Raw genomic sequence first — 25,526 nt, forward strand, 5'->3', positions numbered from 1 at the left:
CCACGCCCCGCCCCGCGCCCCCGCGCGCAGCGCCCATTGGCTGCGCCGCCGCCCACGCCACGCCCCTTCCCGCGCGCCGCGCCCCCGCGGGCTGCCGGGAGCCGCGCCGTGCCGCGCCCCGCGCCCCCGAGCGCCGCGCCCATTGGCTGCGCCGCCGCCCACGTCCCGCCCCTTCCCGCGCGCCGCGCCCCGGGGCATGTAGGGAGCCGAGCCCCGCCCATGCGCCTAGTGGACCGGCGGGCGCGGCGGCAGCTTTGACCTTGTCAAGGTCACGGCGGGCGGGCCCCAGGCGCGACGGGCGGCGGCGGCGGAGGTAGAAGGCGGGGGATCGCCGAGTCCCACGCCCTTTCTTCTTCCAGCCCCGGCCGTTCGGATCCCTAGGCTCGCCCTGGTGACGCCCCAGGCCCCGCTGCGACCCTCCAGCTTCACCCCGCTGACTAACGAATTCGCCCCGCAGCCCTGAGTCCCAGCTGCGACCCCCGCTAACCCGCCCTGATGACCCCCGGGCGAGTCCCGGTCGCGTCTCGCAGACCCGTGAGTCCCGTGGGAGGAGCGTCTTTTGCGGGTTCAGGCCCGGAACCGGAGGCCGTACCGACCGCGCCAGGGCGCCCAAGTCCCTACACTTGCTTATCCCGAGGCCTGGCTTCTCAAGGGCTTGCTCGCCCCCTGCCCCGGAGACCCCAGCTCGGCCAGTGTCCGCCCGCCGAAGCGCCCCCCAGCTCTCCGACCGCCCTGCCCCACCATGGGGCACCCCAGCCCTGACCCCGAGACTCCGGGTGCACTCGGCGCGCAGGGCATGGGGTGGGGTGGCCCGGGGCTCCCACTCCCAGGGCCCAGATGGCGTTGGACTCGGGGTCCCCCCACCGGGCCGCGCGCTGCGACATGGGGGCTCCAGGAGGGACTGCAGCACGTGTGTGTCATCGCACGCTCACTCCCATGCTCACACGCGCTCCGAAACGCACATCCGCACACAGGGGCTCACATGCACAGACACATGCACACAGACTCACATGCACTGGGCACACACGCTCACAGACGTAGATCTTCACACACATGCACACGTATGTGCACACAGCTGCGCACACACAGGCGCACTTCTCACCCCCCAAGGAAATCAGACCTAGATGTTTTGAAATGTGCACTTTTTATTGAACCGCAGCTCAGTGGCCCAAGTCCCAAGTGAATCACTGGATTTTCACAAACTGAATAGGGTGGTGTATCAGCACCCACGAGGTCCTCTGTAACAACCCAGGCGCAAGGATTCTTTTTTTGTTTCTTAGTTCCGTGCCTCTGTTTCTTCTCGTTTTCTCTTTCTCATTCCCTTACTGTTTTCATCTCTGTTTTTCACTTGGGGAGGGGGGCCTGCATCCCCTCCAGCAGCTGACACTGAATGGATGCATGCCAACAGGAATGCTCAAGCCTGGGGCACCCTGAACCGGCCATTTCTCCATCTTCCTCTGTCCTCTTGACCTCCCCGGAGAGGCAGGTAAGGGGTGGGGACTGAGGCTGGACCAGCTCCAGGGCCGTGGGGGCAGCTCCAGTCACTTACAGGGTGACAGGTGACTGTGGGTAAGGGCATTGATGCTCTGGCACATTCTGAGGCATCAGGACTGGGGAATAGAGAACGGACTTGGGGGGCTGGTCCTGCGGTGGCCAGAAGGCTCTGGAGTAGAGGACAGGGCGGCCGTGGATTCTGGGCCGGGACTGGGCATTTGCTCAGGGGGCCATCTCTGGGTACTCCCAGATGCAGAAAGCATCTCGCCTCTGACCTCATTTGTTCACAGGATCAACCTGTCTCGGTGGGGAGGGACCCTGGTGATGGTTATCACTGCCCTCTGGGTCCACAGGGGCCAACCAGCCAAAGCTGGTCAGTCAGGATCAGGCTGGGAGGCCCCGGGTGTAGGTGCCTCTGCCTGACAGCCTGCTGGGGAGAGCAGAACCTTCCTCTCTGGCCGATGGGGGCGGCTAACCCCTCTCCTTCCCTGGGGACGCCCCTCCCTGTGCTCTGCCTGTATTCCACCCCACCCCAGGGGTCAGCACTACACTATCTGTTGGTTCCTCTGAGGGTCCCTTTTTGCTTGGGCCCAGCACCCAGACTGCTGGGCAAACACGCCTGGAACAAATGGATGACTGTGACCCCATCACTAAATGGGGTTCAGAACATGCTTTTTCCTAAAGAGCATTTCAGGTGAGTCTTAGACCCATCCATCTTCCCCGCGCACTTGTGTGTGCGTGTGTGTGTTGGGGGGCTGGCATGGCCCCCGTAATCCCCGACCCAGGAGAGCATTTGGACCGTACACATCAAGAACCCAGAATACCTTGTACCTGGGAAAAGAGGGTCCAGGTAGAAGGCACACCTGGCTTTGGAAAGGGAGAGAGGATGGGCATGGTGGGGAGGGAGAGGTGACACTCCAGGACCCCCAGGGATGGGCTGGGGAGACTGAGGCCTGTCCTGCCTTCCTCAGCTCCGTCCCAAGGTTTAATGAGGACTTGGTGTTACAGGTAAACTCCCTGCTGGCCTGCAAGATACTTTGAATCTGTACCCCTAGAGTGTCTGAAAAACAGATTTATTCATTAAAAGAAACAGGAGGCGCTTTAAAAGATACGAAGTTTTAGCTGATGACTCCAAGCAACTCATGGAAGGGATGAGGTTGGCATCCGGGGGACAGGGTGGGGGTGCGGGTATGTGCCCACAGCCAGGCCCTGTGTGAGTCAGTCTCGGACTCAGCCCGAGATTCCACCAGGCACCCAGCCCTGCCCTTACGTGACACCATCGGGCGACTGGGGTGGGACCCTGCAAGGGAATGTAGGTTGGGGAGCGCATGCTGGTGGCTTATGGTCCCTCTCCCTACCCCCTCCACCTTTGGCCTGTGCAGAGGAAAGATGTTAGCCAGTGATGCGTCCAGACAGTCCCGGAAGGCAGTGGGCACTCGGACATGTGCTGGATGAATGGATGAATGAATGAATGCCACCTGGAGGGCGGGGGTCAGCTCAGGCGCGGAATTCCAGCCTAGAAATCCCCACTGATCCACAGAGAATGGACACGGGCCTGGGTGTGCACCCACACCTGCACAGTCTTACTCTAACTCCCCTAAAGATACTGTGTTTTGCACACATTTCTAATAAAGGGAGAGACAGGTTCCGTGTAAGTCTTCATCTCCTCATCTTAAAAAACTTCTAATCCAAAAGTTCCAACACACAAAAGGGAGAGACATTTAAGGAAACCCGTGGGCCATCACCGCTTCCACACGTGGCCTGGGGGTGTCCCCTGGGCGGGCCCTTGTTTTAAGGGCGCGGTGTGGGAACTTGGGGGGCAGTGAGGGGGAAGGTCCTAGGCCTGCCGGCAGCAGCCTCCCGGCGCCCCCGCCCGCTGGGCTCCCCAAAGCCGGGACCGACGGGGTCGGGTGCCCCAGGACGGGCGCCAGGGCCCCTCTGGTAAGAAGCGCGGTTTCTCCCACCAAGCCCGGCGTCCGGAGGGCCGAGGGGCTGGAGGGCGGGCACCGTATGCCGTCACTTGTCATCGGGGACACTGGCAGGTCGCTACCGCTCAGCCCGCTGGAGACAAGGTGACCTTGGGTGAGGCAGGGGCCCCCGCAGGAACTCAGCTCTCCTCCCGGGATGGGAAGGAGGCTGACGGGAGTGGCCCAAGGTGACCGGGTCGGCGTCACCCCAGCTGCGCCCGGCCGGGTCTGGCGCGCGGAGGGTGTGGCCCTGCCGGCACGTGAGGGGCAGGACTTGGGGGGGTGGGGAGCTGGTGGGGAGGGACCCGCGGCGGGCGGAGCGCTCTGCCGTCCCCTGACGCCGGCTGCTGTCTCACTGAGTCTGCAGGTCCCCACCGGGTCAGACGGCCAGGAGGGGCCTTGACCCTTCTCCTTTGTCCATCTCACCGGGAGCGCTCGGGACACCGCACGGGGGGACCAAACGGACCCCATTATAATCGTCTCTAATTTCCTTCCTCCCGTATCCCTGCCTCCCACGGAGACAGAATTTGTGATTTAAAAAAAAAACAATTGGAGTCCATCCAAAATTATGTATTTGTGTGTGGGTGTGTGTGTGTAGTACTATGTAACTTACAAACATGTAGCTATTCACATATATAAAACATACATAGCTTATAAAATACATTCCTATATAGAGAAAATTAATTTATATAAACATCTCTTCTTCGAAGGGGTCTGTCTCTATCTAACGGTCTCTGGTGGTTTTAGCTGAAAGGACACCGGGTATGTCAACACGCAGAGGGGGCCGATTTGAAGGCACACCGTTGACGGGATGTTTTTCCTAACAATAACGTACAAGCTGTCAGTGTAGAAGTTGCTACCCACTTACTGCTGCCTAACATACAAAAAAAGGTTTCGTACTGGTCTCCTCTTGGCGAAAACAGATCTGTTACTGAATACAAAGCCGACTTAGCCTCAAATGGGAACGTTGGGGACATTCGCTGTGAACAATCTCAACCCCGTAAACTGCCACTCGTTTGCGTTCGCGGATAAGGTTTAGCCGTTGACCGGGGCGGCGGCCCCGCGGTCCAGGGTTCCTGAGGGTGAGGGGCGTGACCCGCTGCACACGGCAGCCGGGAGGGCACAGGGCGCACAGGAATGGGGGTGAAAGATGGGCAAGTGGGGTCTAGACGCACCGAGGCGTCCGCACAGGCTGAGACGCAGCGAGGGCAGCAGCGGGGCGCTGGCAGCAGCTGGGGTCCCGGGCGCTCGGGCCCGCAGCGCCGCCGAGGCTGCGCGCGCGGCGACGCACGGAGGACGCGCGGAGACCTCGGTGCTTCCTTGCGGCCTCCTTTAATCCGCCCGGGACGCCCGCGCTGCGGGGAGCCTTCCCCGCCCGGACGGGGGTCCGCGGGGCTCCCGGGACGATTCCCCCCCAACTCAGGGCGCGGCCCGGGTGCCCAGGACCACGCGCAGCAGGTCCCCCGCGGGCGCCACCCGCACGTCCCTGAAGCCGTGTCGCTGCAGCAGCTGCCCGAGCTCGCGGGCGCTCCGGGGCCGCCCCGCGCCCAGCAGCAGCGCGCCCAGGGGCTGCAGCCCTCGCCTCCGAGCCGCCGCCGCCTCCTCCTCCTCCATCGCCGCCGCTTCCGCCACCAGGACGCCGCCGCCTGCGGGGAGAAGCCGGCTGGGGTCGTGCCCAACACTCGTGGGGCCCGGGGATCCAGTTACAGGTGAGGGGCTGAAGACAGGGGCGCAGCCTGGGGGCCAGAGAGACCGAGCCGGAGACAGAGAAGGGGTGGGGGGGAGGAGGGGCAGGGCGCCCCAAGGGCTCCGTGAAGGCACTCACTGCCGGGACATCTGGGAGGAGTTCTGACCACGGGGCCACAGCCGCAGCCCCCGCGGTGCCACCAGGGACCCCTCAGTTAAGTCTGGAAACCGGATAAGCAGGGCCAGACCTGCTTGGTTCCGAGTTTGCACCAGTCACGCTGGCGCCCAGAACTGGGCTGTTGGTGCAGAAAACTGAACAGCTTTGAGAAGCAGCAAGCATGCGCGCGCGTGCGTCTGTATACGCACACATGTACCTGTCCACCTCCCTATGACAGTTATTTTCAGAAACGTCTGTGAAGGATGGAGAAGCTAAGCCAGGGGAACAAAGTGGAGGGGCAGGAGGAGGTAGCTCACGGCGGCCTTCTCCCCTTGGTTTGGGCGAACACAGAGACTTTTGGTGCAAAATCTGATGTGGGTTCTAGGCATGTCAGTGAACATGCAGTTAACAAAACTGGGATCATAGCTACAAAACTTTACGATGCATAAAATAAGCTGCAAGGATGTGGTGTCCGGCACGGGGAAAACAGCCAATATTTTATAATCACTATCAGCGGGGCATAACCCTTAAACATGGTGAATCGCGACATTGTACACCTGTAACTTGTACAGCAACTATACCTCAACTAAAACAAAAATTGGGATCATGGCATGTGCGCACTCTGCTTTCTATCAATTTTTATGTTTTTCAAAGTAATACGTACACAGAGTTAACTCAACTGGCTCCAAAAGACTTCTATTAAGGAGGTCACTTATCTGTGACCCCACTGTCCCCAGGGTGCAGGCAACCTGAAGTCCCAGCTATGGGAGGTGGACGGAAGCCATGGCTCCCAGTGCCTGCCGATTTCTGAGCTCTAGGTAGTCCGTCCACGGCCGGTTTCAAGCGGCCAGCTCGGCCTGAATGGGCCGACAGGTCTCCCGAAACTTTCACAAGAGGTTCCTGCGGGCAGGTCAGAGCTACCACACCCCCGTGCCCCAGCCCCGCCTCTGAATCCTTCACAGTTTAAGTGCTACTTAGAACCAACCGTCCCCGTAAACTGACTACAACTCAATAAAATAACATAGAAGAAAGGAAGGAAGGAAGCAAAGAAGGAAGAAAGATGGGTGAGCGTCCAGCTCTCACACACCTCCCCCGGACCCTGTCCCACCCCCAGGAAAAACAGTTTTGTGACTCCTCCCTCCTCAACTGTGTTACGTCCACTGTGCTGAGCTCTGTTCTGGAGCTGGGGACACAGCAGGGAGCAAACAGAACCTGCCCTCCAGGGGCCACCATCTCGGGGAGGGTAGCCCAGATGTCCAGGTGACGTTGCCATGACCACGTGAAAACCTGGGGTGGCCGGAACAAAACCTTAAAACCACACAAATTCATCCGGGAGTCTGTGAGAGCGGGGGGACGCCCCCGAGAGTCGGCAAGGGGGAGGGGCTTTCCTCTGGGAGCTGGGAGGACACAGAACATGGGGCACGTGGATGCTGTGGGCGAAGACACAGGAAAGGGGGCGGCAGAGGAAACGTCCCCCTGCGCCCCCCACCCGGGCCTGTGCCCAAGCTGGCAGCCGTGGGCACCCGGGACAGAAATGCCCGGTCCAGCCTGCGGGCGCCCAGAGCCCCGGGGAGGGGCCGCCATGACGCTGAACCACACAAGTCCTGGGAGGCGGGAGCCCAGGACATCCACCGCAGGGTCAGTTCCTGGAAAGGACCCCCCCCCCCAGCCCCTGGGATGGACTTTACCCTTGCTCTGGTGTTTGTCTGAAATAGGAGGCCAAGGACGGGGGTCGTCTCCTCAAGAGGTGGAAAATGGGGGCGGCACTGAAGATGACCCCAGGACCGCTACTCGGCTCAAGGTTCATAACCGCCCAGAAGAGCCAGTGGGGGCGCCTTGGGAAACGCGGGGCCCGCAGGACACACGTGCGTTCTGCTGCGGGGACGTGGGAGCCTGAGGAGGGGCCTGGTGACCCACATCGGCCCCGAGTGCCGTGGAGACGGCCGGGGGACACGGCGCAGCCGGAAACTGTCCGAGAGGGAGAGAGCGGGGACGCGGGGAGGGACACGGCCCCGGGGGGGCCTTCCAGGAGGAGGCAGTGGAGCCTGAGGCCCCAGACGTGGTCGCTGAAAAGTTCAAAAACTCCTTTCCTCCACCCCAGAATGCAGTCCGTCCCCTGGGAGACAGGGAACTATGCACGGAGGCGGGCTGGCTGGACGGGGTGGGTTAGTCTTTTGAGAAAATTTTACTCCTTTCTTAAAAGTCAAGAAACTGTCTTTATGTGATTAAAAAAAAAAAAGGTAAATGACGTGGTCTCACCTGGTTCGCAGCAGCTGGAGATCCGGCTCAGTAGGTGGTGGACCCTGTCGTCCGGCCAGTCGTGCAGGACTCTGGAAAGGACGTACAGCTGTGCTCTCGGGAGGGCGTCTGTGAAAAAGTCGCCTGGTTCGAAAAGAAACAGGATTGAACCAACCGTCAGGGACAGAAGCACTGGTCCTCCATCCCCAGAAAGAGAAGCTGCCTGCCGTGGGGAACGTCATGTCCCCCAAAACTCACGCCCCCCTGAAACCTCAGAACAGGACCTTATCTGCAAACAGGGTCTCTGCAGATGGGATGAAGTGAAGGACCTGAGAGACGGTCCTCCGGGAGGAGGTGGCCCTGCATCCAAGGACAGTGTCCTCAGAAGAGACAGAAGAGGAGAGACACAGATACAGAGGAGACGCCATGTGGAGACGGAGGCAGAGACGGGAGGGAGGCGGCCACCAGCCCAGGGATGGACGCCTGGGGCCCCCAGAAGCTGGAAGAGGCAGGAGGGACCCTCTCCTGGGGCCTCCAGAGGGAGTGCGGCCCTGGGACACCTTGACCTCAGACGTCTGGCCTCCAGGACGGGGGAGGGTGGATGCCTGTGGCTTTAAGCTCCCCCGTTTGGGGGGTCAGTTGTTCCAGCCGCCCCCCCTCACCCCCGGACACTCAGACATCTGCCAAATGCTCATCTGCTGTTTGTCACTCCTACCCCCATGCTTCGTTCCACAAAGGATGAGCCGTAGCTCGCGGACACACACACAGAACAAAGCAAAGAAGGACAGCATTGCAAACTGGCGTGAAGGGAGAGTTAACGCGGGGCTGCAGACAAGTCCCCAGGTGGTGGTCCTGGCTGCGTGGAGAACGGGACCACAGTGCCCTGGCTTTGTTTCCTGCTCCGGTGTCTGTCTTCCTATGTGTGGTGAGTCAACAGCGCGGTAGCTCCCATCAAGCCGCGCCTAGATTTGAAGATTTAGGACGTGTCTCTGTCAGCTCGGGAGGGGGGACCGCAAGAAAATCCCACAGACTTGGGGGCAGGGTGGTGGTTCAACTGTGTCTCCCAGTCTGGAGGCTGGACGTCCAAGATCAAGGTGTCAGAAGGGTCAGTTCGTAAGAACTCTCTTCCTGGCTTGTAGAGGGTGGCTGACTTGCTGTGTCCTCACAGTGGGGAGGGAGAGAGACAGATTGATAGATTGATTAGATGGATGGATGGATAGAAAGATAGATAGAACAGATCAATGTGTGGACGGATAGACAGATGATTAGATGGTAGATACAGATGACTGAGGTAATTGATAGATCGGTAGACAGACAGATAATAGATAAGTGACAGCTAGATAGATGTCCCTGACGTCTCGTCTCCTCAGGACACAGTCTTACTGGAGTAGGACTCCACCCTCATGACTTCCTTCACCCTAATTACCTCCAGATAGAGTCACACTGCAGGGGGGTGGGGCTCCAACATACGAGTCAGTGAGCAGCAGGCTGACTGGCTCTTTCCTAAATTAGACCAGTATGAAGTCGTGGGGCAGAGGTCCCGCGAGCACATCCCTCCTCGGGCCGGGCCGCAGTGCGCAGGAGTCACAGGAAGCCAAGTTTCCTTTCAATCCGGTCCTGCCGGGAAGTCCTTTCTCACGTCTACCCCAAGGCCCTCCTGCTGTAGCTCCCCTGTCACCTGCTGCTGTGGCCTCAGTCAGTGGTTAGACACCTGCCGACGCCAGTCCCACCTCCACCTGCCCTCCCGCCCGGCTACTCCCCACCCAGATAACCTCAAACTCCTGCTCCTGGGATTTGGAGATGTGCACCTGTGTGTGTGCAGACGTGCACGGACACGCAGACACACACACACATGCACACACAGATACATATACATACAGAGGCACACACACGCGCTCTGAATAAGCAATAAGTAAGGTCGCCCAAGCGCTGACACCCAGCCGACGCAGAGCTGCGCTGACCTGGCACGAAGCGGACGTGCTCCGTCCGCTGTCCGTCGGGCTGAAAGCCCCTGGCGTGCTCAGTGACGTCCGGGAGGTCGAACACGGTCACCTGCAGACGTGGGTACTCCCGGGCGAGCTCGTGGGCCAGGGCGCCCGTGCAGCCTGTGGGAAGCAAACGTGGACTCTGGACCCTCCCGGTGTGTACAAAAGCCTTGGTGGGTCTCCAAAGTTCAGCTCTGGCTAAACGGGAACAATGCTCCAGGATGCGGCCCGAGGCCTGTGCCGTGAAGTGAGCTCACCCGGTGGGGAGATCACTGGTGTCTCCAAGTCAGGGCCACGTGAGCTGGTGTCGGAGCTGGTGCTGGTCCAGAGCAGGGGAGCAGGGTGGGCGCAGACTCCCCGGGGAATCCTTACAGCAAAGCTCTGGGGGAGCTGTACTCTTCCCTTCTCCTTTCTGCTGCATGAATGCAGACACGATGGCTGGTGCCACACCAGCCAGTCAGGACCACCAGGAGGAACGGTGGGCAGAGGATGGGGAAATGCATGCTGGCAGCTCAGTCCTCCTAGGACCCCAGTCTCACTGCACACCCTGGGCAGGCGTCTGCTCCTCCTTTGTCTGCAGTCCTGGGGTGAGGACTGGCTGAGATGAGGTAGAGGATGTGTGTGGCCTAATCAGATCTGATGAGATGGGGCACATGGGCCCATCCCCTACCAGGCAGCCACCGGAATGGGTCCTGTAACCTCTACTGGGGTCCTGGCCTTCCCAGGACCTCCTAGCGCTTGTGAACAACTGCTCAAGCCCCTGTACCCACCCTGGACAAATGCGGGTCATCAGGTAGTTTGCAGAGATAAACCCACTGTGCAAGTCTTATCGGCAGGTAAGGTGCCGGCAACTTAACACAGGAAAAGACACGCATGGAGGTGCTTCCAGCCAACTCTCGACGGGGCTGAACTCACCTCCCAGGTCGCAGGCAGAGGTGAATCGGGACAGGTCGAAGGCCGTGGCCACGTCACGCGCGGTCAGCTTGCTGAGGCCGTGCATGGCCCTCATGAACAGCAGTGTCGTCTCCGCGCTCTGCTGGTGGGATTCCCAAAACGGGACAGGGTCGGAGGAGAGCCACCGGGGGCCCAGGCGGCCCTGCACCCCGGGTGAGGAGCCACCCAGCACCGCGGCGGGTGGGGGGCTCGGCAGGGGTCGCGGGGTGGGTGGTAACAGAGCAGGGGAATGGCGTGGGACCAGACAGAGGTGGTGGTTGTAAAATGCTGTGAAAATGTCCTCAATGCTCTTAAACTGTACACCTTAAAGGGGTTCACAACGGTAAATTTTAAGTTATGTAAATTTTACGCTGATTAAAAAAATGTGTCTTTTATATATTTATTATTTGCACATATATGTATAAACACAATCACCCACTTAAAAAAGAAAGAAAAGCCTTTTGAAGAAGTCTAAGTGGGTGTGTCTGAAAATGATGTATGTTGTGTGTGGCCCGAGGGTCCACACTGGACCACCAGGTCCCTTGTGTCGCAGCTGTTGGAGGGGCTCGGGGGCTGGGGGACGGGTTGCACCCGGTGTTTCTAAATCCCCGGTTTACGGTATTTGGTCATACCCGCCGGAACAGAGTCTCTCTCTGTCTCTGTCTCTGTGTCTCCGTCTCCCCCTTTCGTCTCTGTCTCTGTCTCTGTGTCTCCATCTCCCCCTTTCGTCTCTGTCTCTCTGTTTCGTGTGTCTCTCTTTGTCTGTCTCTCTGTCTCCCTGTGTCTGTCTCTCCCCCACACATGCTCTGGGCCCCACGCCGTGTCGGGCTTCCTCCTGCAGCAGACAGGCAGCCTGACTCCAGCCGCACCCATGCTCTGGTCGCAGCAAAGGCTGCCGGGGACCGAGGAGGCCAAGGGTTGCGTCCACCCTGGCAGACCCAACCCTGCCACCTGAACAGGGCCTGATGGGACACACGCAGTCTTGCAGGTCAACCCGGAAGGTTCTCACTGGAGGGAGGGGAGCAAAGCCCTTTGCAAACCCAGCGCTCAGAAGCAAGAGTTTGTTGCATTTAACGATGCAGGGGAAACGGTGCATCGATTGAAGGCAACCCCTTACCAGAAAAAGCCTCTCTCAGGAGCTGGGACCAGCCAGCCGCCCCCACGCCATCCCCTGCCCGAGCTGGCCGTCCACGGCCTCCAGGCAGCACCCCTGGCGTCAAGGAGGCAGACGCTCCGCCGTTCCCGAACCAAAGCCCGCGATCCCCGGCCCGAGACCCCTCACCCCCAGTCCTTCAGCAGGACAGACGGGCCGTGAGAAGGGACGCCGGGGTTACACTACCTGAAACAGGCGTTCCGCCTTCGTCCCCGAAGCCCCGCGGGCCTGCTCCGCTCCGTCCCGGGCGGCCAGGTCCAGGTGAGTGAAGAGGTCCCAGACGTGACTGTCATTGTACACGGCGAGGCCGTGGAGAGAGTGTGCGCTGTCGGAGACCAGGTGCAGGTCTGCGGCCTCCGTGTTGCTGTAACCTGAAAGGAGGGGGCGTCGTGTGGCCTCCTGACGGGGACTCCTGAGCTCGCCTGACGTCGGAAATGGGAGGGGAGCAACTGCCCAGCGTCACCCGGATGTCACCATGAACACCATCTATCTGACTAGTGCCAACTGTCCGCCCGGGGGCAGCTCCCTGGGGAGATGGCCCATCGATGATGCAAAGAGGCCGCTCTTTCTGGAGGCAATCCGGCCAAGGCCTGTGGGATGGTCAGTTGGCCCGGCTACAGCCCCCACGGGTTCAGTCAGACACCAGGCTAGGTGTCCCCGCCAGGGGTGGGGGTGGCGGATCGTCGACGTGGTTGGCACCTCCAGACTGTGGGTAAAGCAGGTGACCCCGGGTAGCGTGGGTGGGCCTCGTCCGATCAGTTGAAGGCCCTCACAGCAGAGACAGGGTTCTGCTGAGGACTCCTGCGTCAAGGCTGCTGCAGGGGCACCGGCTGAGGCTCCGGCCTCCGGTTTCAGACGTGCCAGCTCCGCGGCGGCACAGATGACAATTTCTCGCAACAAATCCAGTCCAAACCCGGTAGGTTCTACTTCTCCGGAGAGCCCTGATGGGTGCCCCCTCCGTGCACTTCACGCCCACGGGGGCTCGTCATTAGGCCTCGCACCCCTGGGGGCCCTTCCGGGAGGCCACCGCCTACGGACTCGGAGGCTGGAGGTCGAGGGGACCCCGCTGGACCCCCTCTGCGTCCACAGAAGATGGAAAGCACAGGATGGTGTCGATTCTAATGATGAAGTGTCCTTCCTTCTGATACTGGGGTCTCTGATGGCAGCAGCGCCCCCGCCTCCCTCCGTGCGGACGAGCAGGGACAGCTTCCAGGCCAGGCGGGGGCCGTGCGGGGAGGGAGGGCATCGGCCACAACCAGCTCCGGGACGCTCCCCAGGCCCCGGGGACGGGAAGTCTGGGCGTGGGCGCCCCTCTGCACGTTCAGTCGTTATCTTCAGTCGAGGAGAATGTTGTTAAAATGTACTGGCCGGGGAGGAGGCCCCTTTACCCCAAACCCTAAGCATATGTTCATGTGCTTCTTGTACGAAGGGCAGCTTTGGGGGGCCTCTACCAGCACCCCGCTTTCCTTAGCTCAGAAGCAAAGCTGTCTCTCCCGCTCTGGGGTCTTCAGAGCCTGTGAACCTGTCCATCTGCTCAGAGACCACCCACAGCACCCTCTGCTCCGAGAGCCCGCTCAAGAGTTCTGTGCGACTCAGCGAACGCGCAGTGTCTCCCTCCATCTGTCCGCTTTCCTCATCTGTCCTCTACTTCTGTCTGTCTGTCTATGTATCCATCCATCCACCCATCCACCCACCCATCTATTCATCCATCCATCATCTACCATCCCTATTATCAATCCGTATCTATCTATCCATTCGCCCCATCTGTCTGTCCAGACAAATAAGGAAGAGGACACAGCTATCTCCTTCGTGCACACGTGTGTACACCCTACTGGTTGTGTCTCTGCAGAACCAGGGCTGACACCGCCCCCCTGAGCCCAGGGCCTGTAATCTCTCTCCACGCACACACATACACACATGCACATGCACACACACACATTCGCCTGTTTCCTCCCTTCTATCCATCCTCTGCTTGTCACCTTCTGAGGGAAAGCCACGCTCCTGGGGCAGAGGAACAGACAGTCTGCCCCCCCTGCCTGCACTCGGAGGCCACCGTCCCTCGGTGCCTTGGGTCCACCTGCAGAGACGCCCGGCCAGGCCCGTCCAGGAGGTCCCCTCACCTGCGTCCGTCTTGTGCAGTAAGCCCAGGGCCGCGCAGGCTTCCAGCAGCCGCCCGGTCCTGCACACGGAGGCGTTGATTTTGCGGGCGATATCCACGGCCTTCAGGGGCCCCTGGTCTCTCAACACGTCAAACACGTTGAGCTTGCATGCCGTGAACAGGGCCTGTCCGTGAGCAAGGACTACAGTCAGATGTGTGGCGTGACTCACCCGGTGCCCTTCCCTGCCACGGACTCAGGAGCGGGTGGTGAGCGCTGTCCCCAGCCTGGCCCTCGTGGACGGAATCGTCGTCTGCAGAGAACAGTGGGTGCGGGCTGCGGCCTGTACAAGGTTGGCTCAAGGTGAGACCACAGTGATGACTACTGAGCTGAGGGGCTGGAACACAAACCCTGCTGTCACGGGAGGCGTGGTGTCTGTGTCCCCAGGATTCCCGTGCTGAGGCCCCGAGTGCCAGGACCTCAGGATGAGACCGGGTGTGGGGACAGGGCCTCTTCTGGAGCACGGATTCTCCACGCTGCCCTCGCGTGACACCCGAAACCTCGTAACGCAGGAACTTGCCATGACAGCCGAGGCCGTCTGGGAAAGGGCCCGACCGGAGCTGCGTCGACAACGACCGTGACCGGCCTGGTGGGGGTGACACGTGCTCCTAGACCCCCGACAGCCCCCGGCCTGGGCCGCACGCCCGGACATTGGGAGAGCTGGCTAAGCAGAGCTCGGTCCTAGCCGGGTGGATGCACGGATGCGTGGACAGCGGATGCCCACACAGATGATGAAAGGGGGAGATGTAGCTACGTGTGTGATGGACACACAGACAGATGAATGCGTGAGAGGGTGGGTGGACAGAAGATGAGAGGTAAATGATCACATAGAAATGGAGACACAGCTGATACACAGAGATGCAGATGACGGATGGATGGACAGACAGACGGACACAGACAGTGATGGTAACAGAGAAGCAGGGACAGGGGATGGATTCAGGAGATGACAGATAGATGGCTGATCGACAGATGGATGACAGACAGAGGGAGAGACAAATGACAGGGAGACGGATGAATGGATGAAGACAAGAGAGATAATAACAACAGACGGATATAGAGATGGTAAGTATGGACGACAGACGGGTAAGTGGACGGATGGGTAGACATATGACAGCCATGCAGATTGACGGTAACAAAGTACATACGCTGACAACAAACACAGCTGACAGACAGACAGATACACGATCACTAAATACGTAGACGGATGGATACAAGACAGATCAATAATGACACACAGAGACGCTAGATACAGACAGAGAGGACAGACAGGCGACTGACTGGCAGATCTGTAGACAGATAAAAGAAATGGAGGCATGAACGGATGGACCGCAGACAGATACACGTAGGGGACAGATATTAAGAGGAATGGTAGACACAGATTACAGATTCAGGGGTGGATGGACAGGTGACAGGTGTGTAGACAGGTAGTAACAGTATATACAGACCGATGACAGACGTGTATGTCAGGTACATGGATGCACGGATGGACACAGAGTGATGATAACAGAGAAGCAGGTGATGGATGCAGGAGATGACAGGTGAGTGGCTGACAGACAGACAGAGGGAGAGACAGACAAATGACCTGAGACGTCTGGTCTCCAGGACGGGGGACGATGAATTCCTGTGGCTCTCAGCCCCCCATCTTGGGGTCCCGTGTTCCGGCCCCCTTCCCCCACCCCGACACTCACACGTACCTTTGATGCTTTGAAGCCCTCCATCAGCTCCAGGAGGCCGGTGGGGAACGGGGGCCGTTTCTCCTCCGCCGCCCCGTTAAGATCCGCGTCCCGAGGGCCCGGGGCCTGGGGTGGGGCTCCGCCCGCCTCCTCGCCCCCACGGCCGCCCCGGCCGCCCCAAGCCGGGTCCGAGCCCCCGCCGCCCTCCAGGTCACTCAGGTCTTCGAAGGTGTCGACGGCGGGGATGGAGTCACGCTCGGCCCCCCGCACGTCCCCGGGGCGGGGCGGGCAGTACAGCTGCGCCAGCTTCTTGCAGAAGTGGTTCAGCGGGAAGCCCACCACGTTGAGGAAGTCCCCGCGGACGTGCTCCACCAGCATGCCGCCCAGGGCCTGGATGCCGTAGCCCCCCGCCTTGTCCCTGCCGGGGGGGGGGGGGGAGACAGGGGACATCGGCATTCCTCGGTCCCCGGACCTACAGCCGGGTCGACAGGCCCCCTGCAGGGACCCCAGCCTCCTCCAACCCAGGCGGCAGCAGGCTGACGAGTCTGGCTCCAGGCCCAGATCCTACGTGATCCCAACCACGGGCCAGCAAGAGGGAGGGGCGCTGGGGGCCCCTCGGGGAAGGTGCCCACCCCCCACCCCCAGCAGGCCTGGTGCACCGCAGTCTCTCTGGGGTGACGGGGCTGCCGCCAAGGACCCAGGCCCCGGCCGTGCCCTCCTGCCACCTGGATTCCTGGCCCCGAGCCCCACTCAGAGGCCTCTTCCCAGGGGTCCTGGCCCAGGTCTTCCCCGGGTACCTCTGCTGAGACCCCCTTACAGGGGGAGGAGTGGCCTGGGAAGACCCTCCCTGCACCCCAACTGACCACCCGGCACTTCTCCAGCCCGGCCCCCCACCTCTCCCTCTCCCCAGCTGGTACCTGGGGTCCCCAGGCAGTGAGACCCCCCACGGCCCCCACGTCTGCACCTGCATCGTGTCCTGGGGGAAGACGGGACGGGGGAGCCCGCGTGTCCTCTGGTTTGGCCCTGGGTCCTGCTACGGTGGCACAGATGCTGGGGCCGACCCCATCCCTCGTTTTGGCTTGTTGTCCCAGTCAGATTCCCCCAACACCTGGCAGCTCAGTTCATGACCCACTACCCTCCTGGCACCGCCTAGAGCCCATCACCCCCGGCCCTTCCCCAGCACAGAGACCTGGGTTCCTGCACCGCCCGTCTGAGCCTGGCCCCCGCGCAGTAACTAGAACAAAAGAGCCCCAGCAGACCGAGTGCTCGTGCCCCCCCACAACTCCTACGTGGAGTCCTAACCCCTGGCGGGAGGACGTTAGGAGCTGGGGGCGTCAACCAGCAGAGCACACGCCCTGACCCTTGGCCCTGGGAGCCCAGGGGAAGCTGCGCTCACCTCCGCGCTGCTGTGGGTGCCCGGCCCCCCGTGAGGGCCCTGCGTGAGGACACACAGGAGGCTGCTCCCTGAGGCACCGTCAGACCCATGGGCGAGGCCACCAGACAAGGGCCAGCCCCCAGCAGGGGTGGGGAGTGGAGCCAGTGAGGATGCAGAATGGACGGGCCGAGCCCAAGAAAGCCAGTCACCCCACACGGTGACCTTGACAAGACTGCTGCCTGGAGCCGGCAGGCTTGGGGTGGTCAGTGTGACATTTCATGACGACCTCTGCCTTCTAGACAGAGAGCCAGCCAACCCGCCAGAGTGGCCAACTGCCATGTACACCCCACAGGGAGGGCCACCTGTGGGACGGGGACCCCTCGGAAAGCATCCTTCACTACTGCGCTGGGGCACCGGTCGCAGCGTTGGGAGCACAGCCCCGGGGCACAGGCCGAGCCACGTCCCCGGCGTGACCCCGCCCGCAGCTGCTGACGGACACTCACATGGGCTCCCCGCTGTCGATGTATTCCCGCAGCAGCTCCTCCGACAGCTCCGAGAACTTCACCGTGGTCTCCTCGTAGAAGTCCAGGACCTCGGTGTGCAGCCGGCCGTCTGCAAGGACAGGGCCTGCGGTGAGGGTCCACGCCTGGCGCTGGGGCCCCGGTCCCCGGGTCTGAGCCGCTGCATTTGGGGGGAACCTGCCTGAGCTTTACATGCGATTCAGGCCCGGAACATTCATGGGGGCATGTGGTTCACTTTAAACAAGGGAGAAAGAGAGAAAAAAAGGAACCAGGCCCACAACGTTGGCAAACAGGAGAGGAACTGGGAGCCTGCAGACCCGGGCGAGACGGGGCCGCCGGGTTTGTGTGACAGTTCGTGGAGCGGAGTTGTCACAGAGCCAGTCCGGGTCTGCACAAGGCTTTCCGCTGGGCAGCTGCGGGGATGCAGACGCCCCAAGCACACGGCACGGTGGCTCTGCGTACGGCGCACTGGGAGGGGTCCCCACCCCAGCTGTCCTGCAGCGAAGGCTGCCCCTCAAACGTCATGTCCTCTCAAAACCTCAGGCGGGGAACTTTTTTGGAAACAGGGTCTCTGCAGATGGGATGACATGCAGGACCCAAGAGGGGGTCCTCCTGGAGGAGGTGGCCCTGCATCCAAGGACAGTGTCCTCAGAAGAGACAGAAGAGGAGAGACGCAGACACAGAGGAGACACCACGTGGAGACGGAGGCAGAGACGGGAGGGAGGCGGCCACCAGCCCAGGGATGGACGCCTGGAGCCCCCAGAAGCTGGAAGAGGCAGGAGGGACCCTCCCCTGGAGCTTCGGGAGGGAGAGCGCAGCCCTGGGACACCTTGACCTCAGACGTCTGGTCTCCAGGACGGGGGAGGATGGATGTCTGTGGTTTTATGCCACCCGAGGAAAGAATCTCCAGCAAGTGCTTCCTCCCCCAAGAGCCCAGGCTGAAGTCCAGGGCGGTGGACCGAGAGGGAAAAGTAACCAGACAGCCAGCAAGCAGATGCTCAGCCGCCCGTCGGTCCATCATGGGATGTGGTCAGGGGGCCCCGAGGCCGGGAGCTCAAACTCAGCCTCAGGGTCCTTTCTGGACTTAAAACCTCTTGTAAGCAGCCTTGAGAATCATTCCTCAGGGTTTTGGTGCATTTTTTAAACACCCTTCATCAGGGCCTTGCAGACTCACGCCAAGGTGGGCCCAGTTCCTGAACCTTCCAGACCAAAGAGCCTCAGAGGAAGCATCCGGACAGACTGCGCCGGACAGGGGTTCATGACCGCCCCGCCCCGGCCCCCACAGGGTGCTCAGGGCAAACGCCAACTCTTCCACGTGGGACCCTCGCTTTCCCAGGCAGGACGAGAGGAAGGACTCGTGTGGGAACAGAGCCGCCCTACAGACCCGGGTCACTGAAGACCCTGGTCTCCTCCCGCGGTGGCCCCACCCCCAGGGAGCAGGGGGGTGGCGCTGGCCGTGGTACCTCTGTCGCTGCAGTGGACGATGGCCACGCCCGTGAAGACGCTGTGCTCTTTCCCGTTCAGCCTGCAAGACACAGGGGGCCAGCGCACAACTGTCTGAGGTCTGATGACACAGCATGTCCCCCCCATCCTCCCACCAAGCACGCAGCCTCAGCCCCCATCACTCAGGCCACCGGGTCTCCGAGGAAACCTTCCTACAGTGACCAGTGCAGGTTCCCACAGGAATGCAGTCACTGATCTCAAAGCTGGGGCAGGGTTGGGGTGGGGGGACCCCCGGGGGGCCTTGTTGCAGGACCTGAGGTCCAGCTGGGATATGGGGAGCGGCTGGCCGTGCTGGGATGACTCAGATGCAGGCAGCTCTCGACTGACTCCCCGTTTGGTGGCCTGGGTGTGGCTGACCCCGTAAAAAACCCTGAGGTTGGGGAAGGGGGTGGTCCACCAAGTGGGTTCCAGGATGCTGAGAGGGACAGGACCCGCCTCCATACCGCAGGGGCTCAGAGGCGCTCCTGGGGCCCCTGGGGAAAGCAGTCAGGTGGAGGCAGGCATGATGATGGGGGGAACCACAGAAGGTGGGTCGTGGACACGTAGACCCCGGCACGAGCCCCGTTAGGGTGCAGCCAACACTGCGTGCGTTCAAGGCCACCAGTCCCGCTCTCTGATCTGAACCAGCAGGGGCTGCGGGAGGGACGGGGGAGGTCACACACAGTCCTCCCCTGACCCAATGATGCCCAGCCTCTCTCTGCCGCGCGGCTGTTTCCCAGGAGGACGGCCAACCCCACCCACCTTGAGAGCATGCGGTAGGCGTCCTGCTTGTCCACCGGCTTCTCCAGGATCAGCCCCCCGATCGTCTGCAGGAGAAATGGGAGGGGCGGCGTCACTTCTCCCCTAGGACTGTCTGTGAAAACTGCACCATCCACGTGACAGATCCTGCATTTTAAAATTTAGCTGAGGTCCGTGTAACATAAAGTTCACCATTTTCCAGTGAACCGTGTGGCAGGTCCCCAGAGCTGAGCTATGACCACGATCCAGTACCTGAACCTTCTCATCATCTGGAACACCTTGTCCCCACGCATGGTCACTCCCTGTCCCCCTGCCCAGCCCCTCGTAACCACAAACCCACTTGCTGTGTCTGTGGATTTGCCTGTTCTGGGCGTTTCCTGCAAATGGAATCACACCCTGTGTGTCCTTCTGTGTCTGCTTCTCTCACGGAGCATCCTATGCTCAGGGTCCACCCACGCTGCAGCCCGTGTCAGAGCTTCACTCCTTTTCCTGGCTGAGTAATATTCCCCTGTGTGCATGGACCCCATTCTGTTTCTCCATCCATCCATGGGTGGATATTTGGGTTGCTTCCACCTTTTGGCTATTGTGAATAATGCTATGAACATTCACGTACAAACTTTTGTTTGAACACCTGTTTTCAATTATTTAAGGCATATACCTAACAGTAGGTGTCTTAGGTCAGGCTGCCATAGTAGTACAGACAGGAGGCTTAAAGAACACACTTTCATGTCCCCCAGGCCTGGAGGCTGGGATCTGAGGTCAGGGTGTCAGCAGGGCTGGGGTCTCCTGAGCCCTCTCCCCTTGGCGTGCGGACGGCCGTCTCCTCCGTGTCCTCCCATGGGCGTCTCTCTGTGTGTGTCTGGGTCCTCATCTCCTCTTCTTATAAGGACCCCAGTCCTGTGGGATCAGGACCCACCTAGTGACCCCATTTTACATTCATCACCTCCTTAAAGACCGCGTCTCCAAACACAGCCCCATTCTGAGATCCTGGGGATCAGCAGGTCAACATATGAATTGGGGGGGACACACTTCAGTCCACAGTAGAACTGTTGGGTCATATGATAATTCTTTGCTTAACATTTTGGAGAACCTGCACTGCTCACTTGTTATTTCCCTGTAGAGACGCCCTTAACCGTGACCCAGGAGCGGCGTCTGTGTTCTCAGCCGCACACGTGCAGGTCCCGTGCACCTGGGCTGCCCAGGGAACAGGTGTCATGTCAGGGCAAGGCAGACCCCAGGCTCACCCCATCTGCTGTTTGCCAACCCTGGACTCTTCGTTTCTTTCTGTTTCCTTTTTTGTTTGAACTTATAGTTGATTTACCATGTGGTGTTAGTTTCAGGTGCACAGCAAAGTGATTCGGTTATGCGTGTATACATATGTACACATTCTTTTTCCTGTCCTTTTCCATTATAGGTTATTACAAGATACTGAAGATTGTTCCCTGTGCTCGACAGGAAGCCTGGGCTCCTTCAGTGTCCGAATGAGTGGTCCCTCACCTGGACACGGTGGCGGTACCTTAGCAACCAAGCCCACCATCCCCGAGAGATGGTCACCATCAGGCCAGGAGGGGGCTCAGACGGAGGGCGGTCACCAGAGCTGCCGACCAGCATGACCTCCCATCAAAGAACACAACTCTCAGTGGCCGGAAGCCGTGTCCGGGACAGAACTCTGTCCTCTACAAAGATGCACCCAGTCCTGACCCCCCAGCCTAGCGAACAAGACATTATTTGGAAATAGGGTCTTTGCAGATGTAACAAATGTAAAATAAGGTCACGCTGGAGCAGGTGGGCCCTAATCCATTAGGACTGCGGTCCTTACAAGAAGAAGGAAACTGGGACACAGAGAAGCCACATGAAGATGGCGGCAGAGTCGGGGTGATGTGGCCACAAGCCCAGGGATGCCCCGATTCCCGGCAAGCCTCCCGAAGCGGGGAGAGAGGCCTGGGAAAGATTCTCTCCTCCATCTTCCAGAAGGAACCGGCCTTGCCGACACCTTGATTTCAGTCACTGAGGACACGCCAGCCACACCGGAGGTCGGAAAGCAGACTTACCACGATGGTGTCTGCTCCGATGACAACGTCGGGGGCCCGTAGGTCTTTCTGCAAGAAATGCAGACTCAGCATTAGAAAGGACGTCCCTGGGTGTCTCACACAAACACTTTCGTCCCACGAGCCGTGTGGAACAGCATCACTGCTCGCTGACGAATCCAGTCTCAGCTCGGAGAGCAAGATCTGGGTGTCCTCAGTGCAGCAAGCGAGGAAGAACCTCAGCACGCGACGCTCACGCGAAACGTGCGCGCAACCCTCAACTCTGACCGCCCTTCAATACTAACCTTGCCAGCTGAAAGTCAGTCCAGCAATGTTCATTTATCTATAGCAATATTTCTCATAGCATTGACTACCATGCATTTATTATGTTACGCTAATGGCAACAGGGTACCACTATAACACAAAGGAATAAACAAGCCTCCTTAATTCTATGCCTTAAGTAGCACTACCATGTTAATTACAAACGTACGTCCTATGGTGACACAATATAACACGTTACATAGCAACCACACATACGCTACATATGAAATTCTCTGTTATAAACGACACTACCCTATTCATTACAAGAGTGTATTATATAGGAACACACAGCCCTGGATAAGGTACCTTAATTCTATATCGTACATGATCGTTTACATTAGCCACAAGAGTATGTTATATGTACCACCTACTAAGAGATAAGTGCCCTAATTCTGTATCAAAAGTAATACTGTTACATTCATTGCAATAGCATATTATACAGTAACACCTGGTAATAGCTAAGGTCCCTTAATTCTACATCACAAATGATACAGTTACATTAATTGTAACAGTATATTATATAGTAATGCAGAGGCCACAGTTCCAGATCATAAACGATGCTGTTACATTAAATGCAACAGTACATCACATCCTAACACTCAGGAACAGAAAAGCTACATGCATTCTATACCATAAATGAGGCTATTACATTAATTACGGTAGCATCTACATCGTAAAACATAGCGATAAACCATATGACTTCCACATCACACACGATGCTCTTGTACGAATCACACAGTAACAGAGTAACAGATAAAGCACACCAATTCTTTGTATGATAAATGGTATTATTACACGAATCGCAACGGTATATGACATCTTGGCAAAGCAAAGACAAACTGTGTTCTATGGATGGCAGCGTCAGGTGAATGACGAGGGACCACAGCCACAGGTAAGCTGCGTTATCCGCCTGCTGTAAGTGGCATTTCTTTAGAACATGGACACTGAACACCGGCACACGCGCTCCCAGCAGCAGACCCTGAGAGAATCCGAAGCGGGAAGCCTTGCCTGGTGCATCCTCCTGGCCACCTCCAGGGCCTTCTGCTTGGCGGTTTCCACGGCGTATGCGGAGGGGGTGGGGAATGAGGCCTTACACAGCTTCTCTTTGAACCTGGAAGGGACCACCTCGAACCTGAGGCCCTGGAACAAGACAAAAGGGGTCTTGAGGGCTTGTCGGAGGACCCCCAAGAACACTGATCAGCACGCGCAAGGTCTGCAGTCATGGGGCCTTGCCCACGCCCAGCCGCCTCCCCCCCCCACCTCGTCTATACACTGGACACTGACCAGGTGCCAGCTGGTCAGTGCCAACCAGTCTGCGGGGGAGCGGGACTAGCCAGGGCCGGGGTCCCTGGCGGGAAGACCCCTGCGCAGGCGGCAGCCACACGGAGGCCAGCAGGGCGGTATTGATTGGAAAGCTGGGATCTGCGGCCCCAAAGGCCAAAGGGCTCCCAGGGAGTCCCAAAGGCCAGCGCCTGGCCCCCACAGGGGTCAAACTACTGAACTCACAGCACTTCCAGGAAATGCCACCAAAGTGCCACGAACGATGGCTGCACGGGGGGCGATGTGGCTGCTTTAAGGTCCCCCACACATGTTAACAGGCAGCCCCTGCGGGAGGCGGGTCACAGACAGTAACATCCAAAGTCCGGTGGGGACAAGAATGGGTAAAACTGCCCATCCCCATGGCTGGCACCCCTACAGGGCACCCAGCTGGCTCTTACCTTCCCTGCACCCTAGCCCTCCCCCCATCCCCCTCCATCACAGACCCCCCGCATCCAAATTCCCCCTGGACCGCGCTGGGGAACTGAACCCCCTGGGTTCTGAACCCCCCAGCCTCGCACTGGAGGTACGGACAGCACCCTTCACTCTGTACCCCCCTCTCTCCCCCACCTCGTCCAGGCAGGGCCTCTTCAACTCCCCTGTCCCTCACCCTTCACCCACGATACACAACTCCCCACTGCCAGCCTTCCCGCTGGAGGTACAGACAGCACCCTTCACACTGTACCTACCCCCACCCCAGCCCACTCCCCAGACCCAGGCAGGGCCACCTGGGCTCTGTCCCTCCCCCCAACTCTAGTATACCCCCGCCCCCAGACAGGGCCTCCCCGTTAGGACCACATCCCCTTCACTTTGGCTCTGTCCCCTCCCTCCCTCTCAGCTGCAGGACGGACGGAGCTCAGGGGCTTGGGAGCTCCACACACCGCGGCCAGCAGGTCACTAAGTCCCCAGCCCTGGCCGGAAGACCCTGGGCTGCAGGTCACAGAGACACCTCCTTCATCTGAGCCACAGACCTGGACTCTGGCCACTCAGGTCCTGCCCGCTCATCCCCTCAGGCCTCAGCCCTGCAGAGCCCCGCCCAGGTCACTAGAGGCCTCTACGCTGAGACCCTGGACCTCAGCCCCTTTTGCTAGGCCCCATTAGTAAGCCCCACCCCCACTAGGCCCCTGGGTCCCCCAGTCACTAAAACCCGGCTGGTCCAGCAGACCCCTCCCACTCCGACCCCTCCCTTCCCCACTAAGCCCAGGTCACCAGGTCCCCGGGGTCACGAGGCTCCGGCCACCAGACCCTGGCCACCCTCCTTAGGACAACCCCTGTCACCAGGCCCTGCAGTCCTCACCCTCCCACCCCGCCCCTTCCCTTCCCCACCAAGCTGGGTCACTAGGTCCCCGGGGTCACGAGGCTCCGGCCACCAGACCCTGGCCACCCTCCTTAGGACAACCCCTGTCACCAGGCCCTGCAGTCCTCACCCTCCCACCCCGCCCCTTCCCTTCCCCACCAAGCTGGGTCACTAGGTCCCCGGGGTCACGAGGCTCCGGCCACCAGACCCTGGCCACCCGCCCCTAACACTAGACACCCCCATCTGCTAGGCTCGGGCCCTGCAGACTCTGGCTCCCAGCCACTAGGCCCCTGGTCCCTAGGCCCGCGGAACCGGGCCCGCCCCGGACCCCGGCCCAGGCCCGGCCCAGGCGGCTCACCGCGTTGCTGAGGATCTCCTGGCGGCGCGGGGAGGCGCTGGCCAACACCACATGTTTGTGCAGCAGCTTCCCGATCACCGGACACAGCACCATGGCGCCGCCGCGACCCCGACCCGCGCGCGCGTCCGCACCTGGAACCCGCCTCCCTACGCCGCGCGCGGAGCCCTGCGCACTCGGAGCCGCGGCCAGGCCCCGCCCCCAACGGGCTCCGCCCCCGACGGAGCCCCGCCCAGGCGGAGCCCATCCCCCGGAACCCCTCCTAGGCCCCGCCCCACGTAGCCCCACCCCGCCCGGAAGCCCCGGCCCCGCCCCCACGGGGGTCCCGCCCCCACGGGGGTCCCGCCCCCACGGAGCCCCGCCCCCGCCACCTGGAGCCCCGCCCCCAAAGAAGCTTCGCCGCACACTGGCCCCGGCCCCGCCTCGAAGGAAGGTCCTGCTTCTGCACCGCTTCCCGCCGGGCTCCGAACGAAGCCCCGCCCCTCCCACGAGGCCCCGCCCCCGGAGCTCGCCACGCCCCCTCCCGGCTGTCCGGACCCAAGCTGGGCGCGGGCGGGGGGACCTGGGCTGCGGGCGGTCTCTAAAGCCCGGAGGCCGCAGGGCACCTTGGGAGCACGGAGCCGGGCGGGG

General features: G+C 60.4%; 1 protein-coding gene and 1 long non-coding RNA gene across 4 annotated transcripts; one reads left to right on the plus strand and one right to left on the minus strand.

Moving 5' to 3' along the window:
- The first annotated feature begins 104 nt into the window (after positions 1–104).
- LOC105079515 (uncharacterized) lies at positions 105–3,967 on the plus strand. Of its 2 annotated transcripts, XR_012504760.1 has the most exons (3): positions 105–2,650; positions 3,463–3,576; positions 3,829–3,967. It is a non-coding gene; the product is annotated as an uncharacterized LOC105079515 (long non-coding RNA). The 2 variants fall into 2 exon arrangements; XR_006719436.2 differs by lacking the exons at positions 3,463–3,576; positions 3,829–3,967 and adding an exon at positions 2,877–3,149.
- A 49-nt stretch (positions 3,968–4,016) lies between these two features.
- ASMTL (acetylserotonin O-methyltransferase like) lies at positions 4,017–25,111 on the minus strand. 2 transcript variants are annotated; one of them, XM_074359445.1, is made up of 13 exons: positions 24,900–25,111; positions 22,936–23,067; positions 21,631–21,678; positions 19,583–19,647; positions 18,802–18,863; positions 17,321–17,429; positions 15,464–15,860; positions 13,734–13,896; positions 11,800–11,984; positions 10,443–10,560; positions 9,504–9,647; positions 7,564–7,686; positions 4,017–5,107 (listed from the first exon to the last, which is right to left on the minus strand). In XM_074359445.1, exons 1-13 carry the CDS (start codon positions 24,990–24,992, stop codon positions 4,881–4,883), a joined length of 1,866 nt encoding a protein of 621 aa, XP_074215546.1. In that variant the 5' UTR covers positions 24,993–25,111; the 3' UTR covers positions 4,017–4,880. The 2 variants fall into 2 exon arrangements, with proteins under 2 accessions (XP_074215546.1, XP_074215545.1); XM_074359444.1 differs by having other exon boundaries at positions 19,583–19,726; positions 24,900–25,088.
- Positions 25,112–25,526: the final 415 nt, after the last annotated feature.

This window comes from Camelus bactrianus, chromosome X, assembly GCF_048773025.1.
Source record: "Camelus bactrianus isolate YW-2024 breed Bactrian camel chromosome X, ASM4877302v1, whole genome shotgun sequence".
NCBI classification, from domain to species: domain Eukaryota; kingdom Metazoa; phylum Chordata; class Mammalia; order Artiodactyla; family Camelidae; genus Camelus; species Camelus bactrianus.

Excerpts from the sequence above, each read along its gene's own strand:
- ASMTL (XM_074359444.1), bottom strand. The coding sequence starts at position 24,952 with ATGTGGTGTTGGCCAGCGCCTCCCCGCGCCGCCAGGAGATCCTCAGCA. Across the intron at positions 19,727-21,630 it reads TCGGAGCAGACACCATCGTG|GATCTGTCACGTGGATGGTG; the intron begins GTAAGTCTGCTT and ends TTTAAAATGCAG. Across the intron at positions 7,687-9,503 it reads GCACGTCCGCTTCGTGCCAG|GCGACTTTTTCACAGACGCC; the intron begins GTCAGCGCAGCT and ends TTTTCGAACCAG.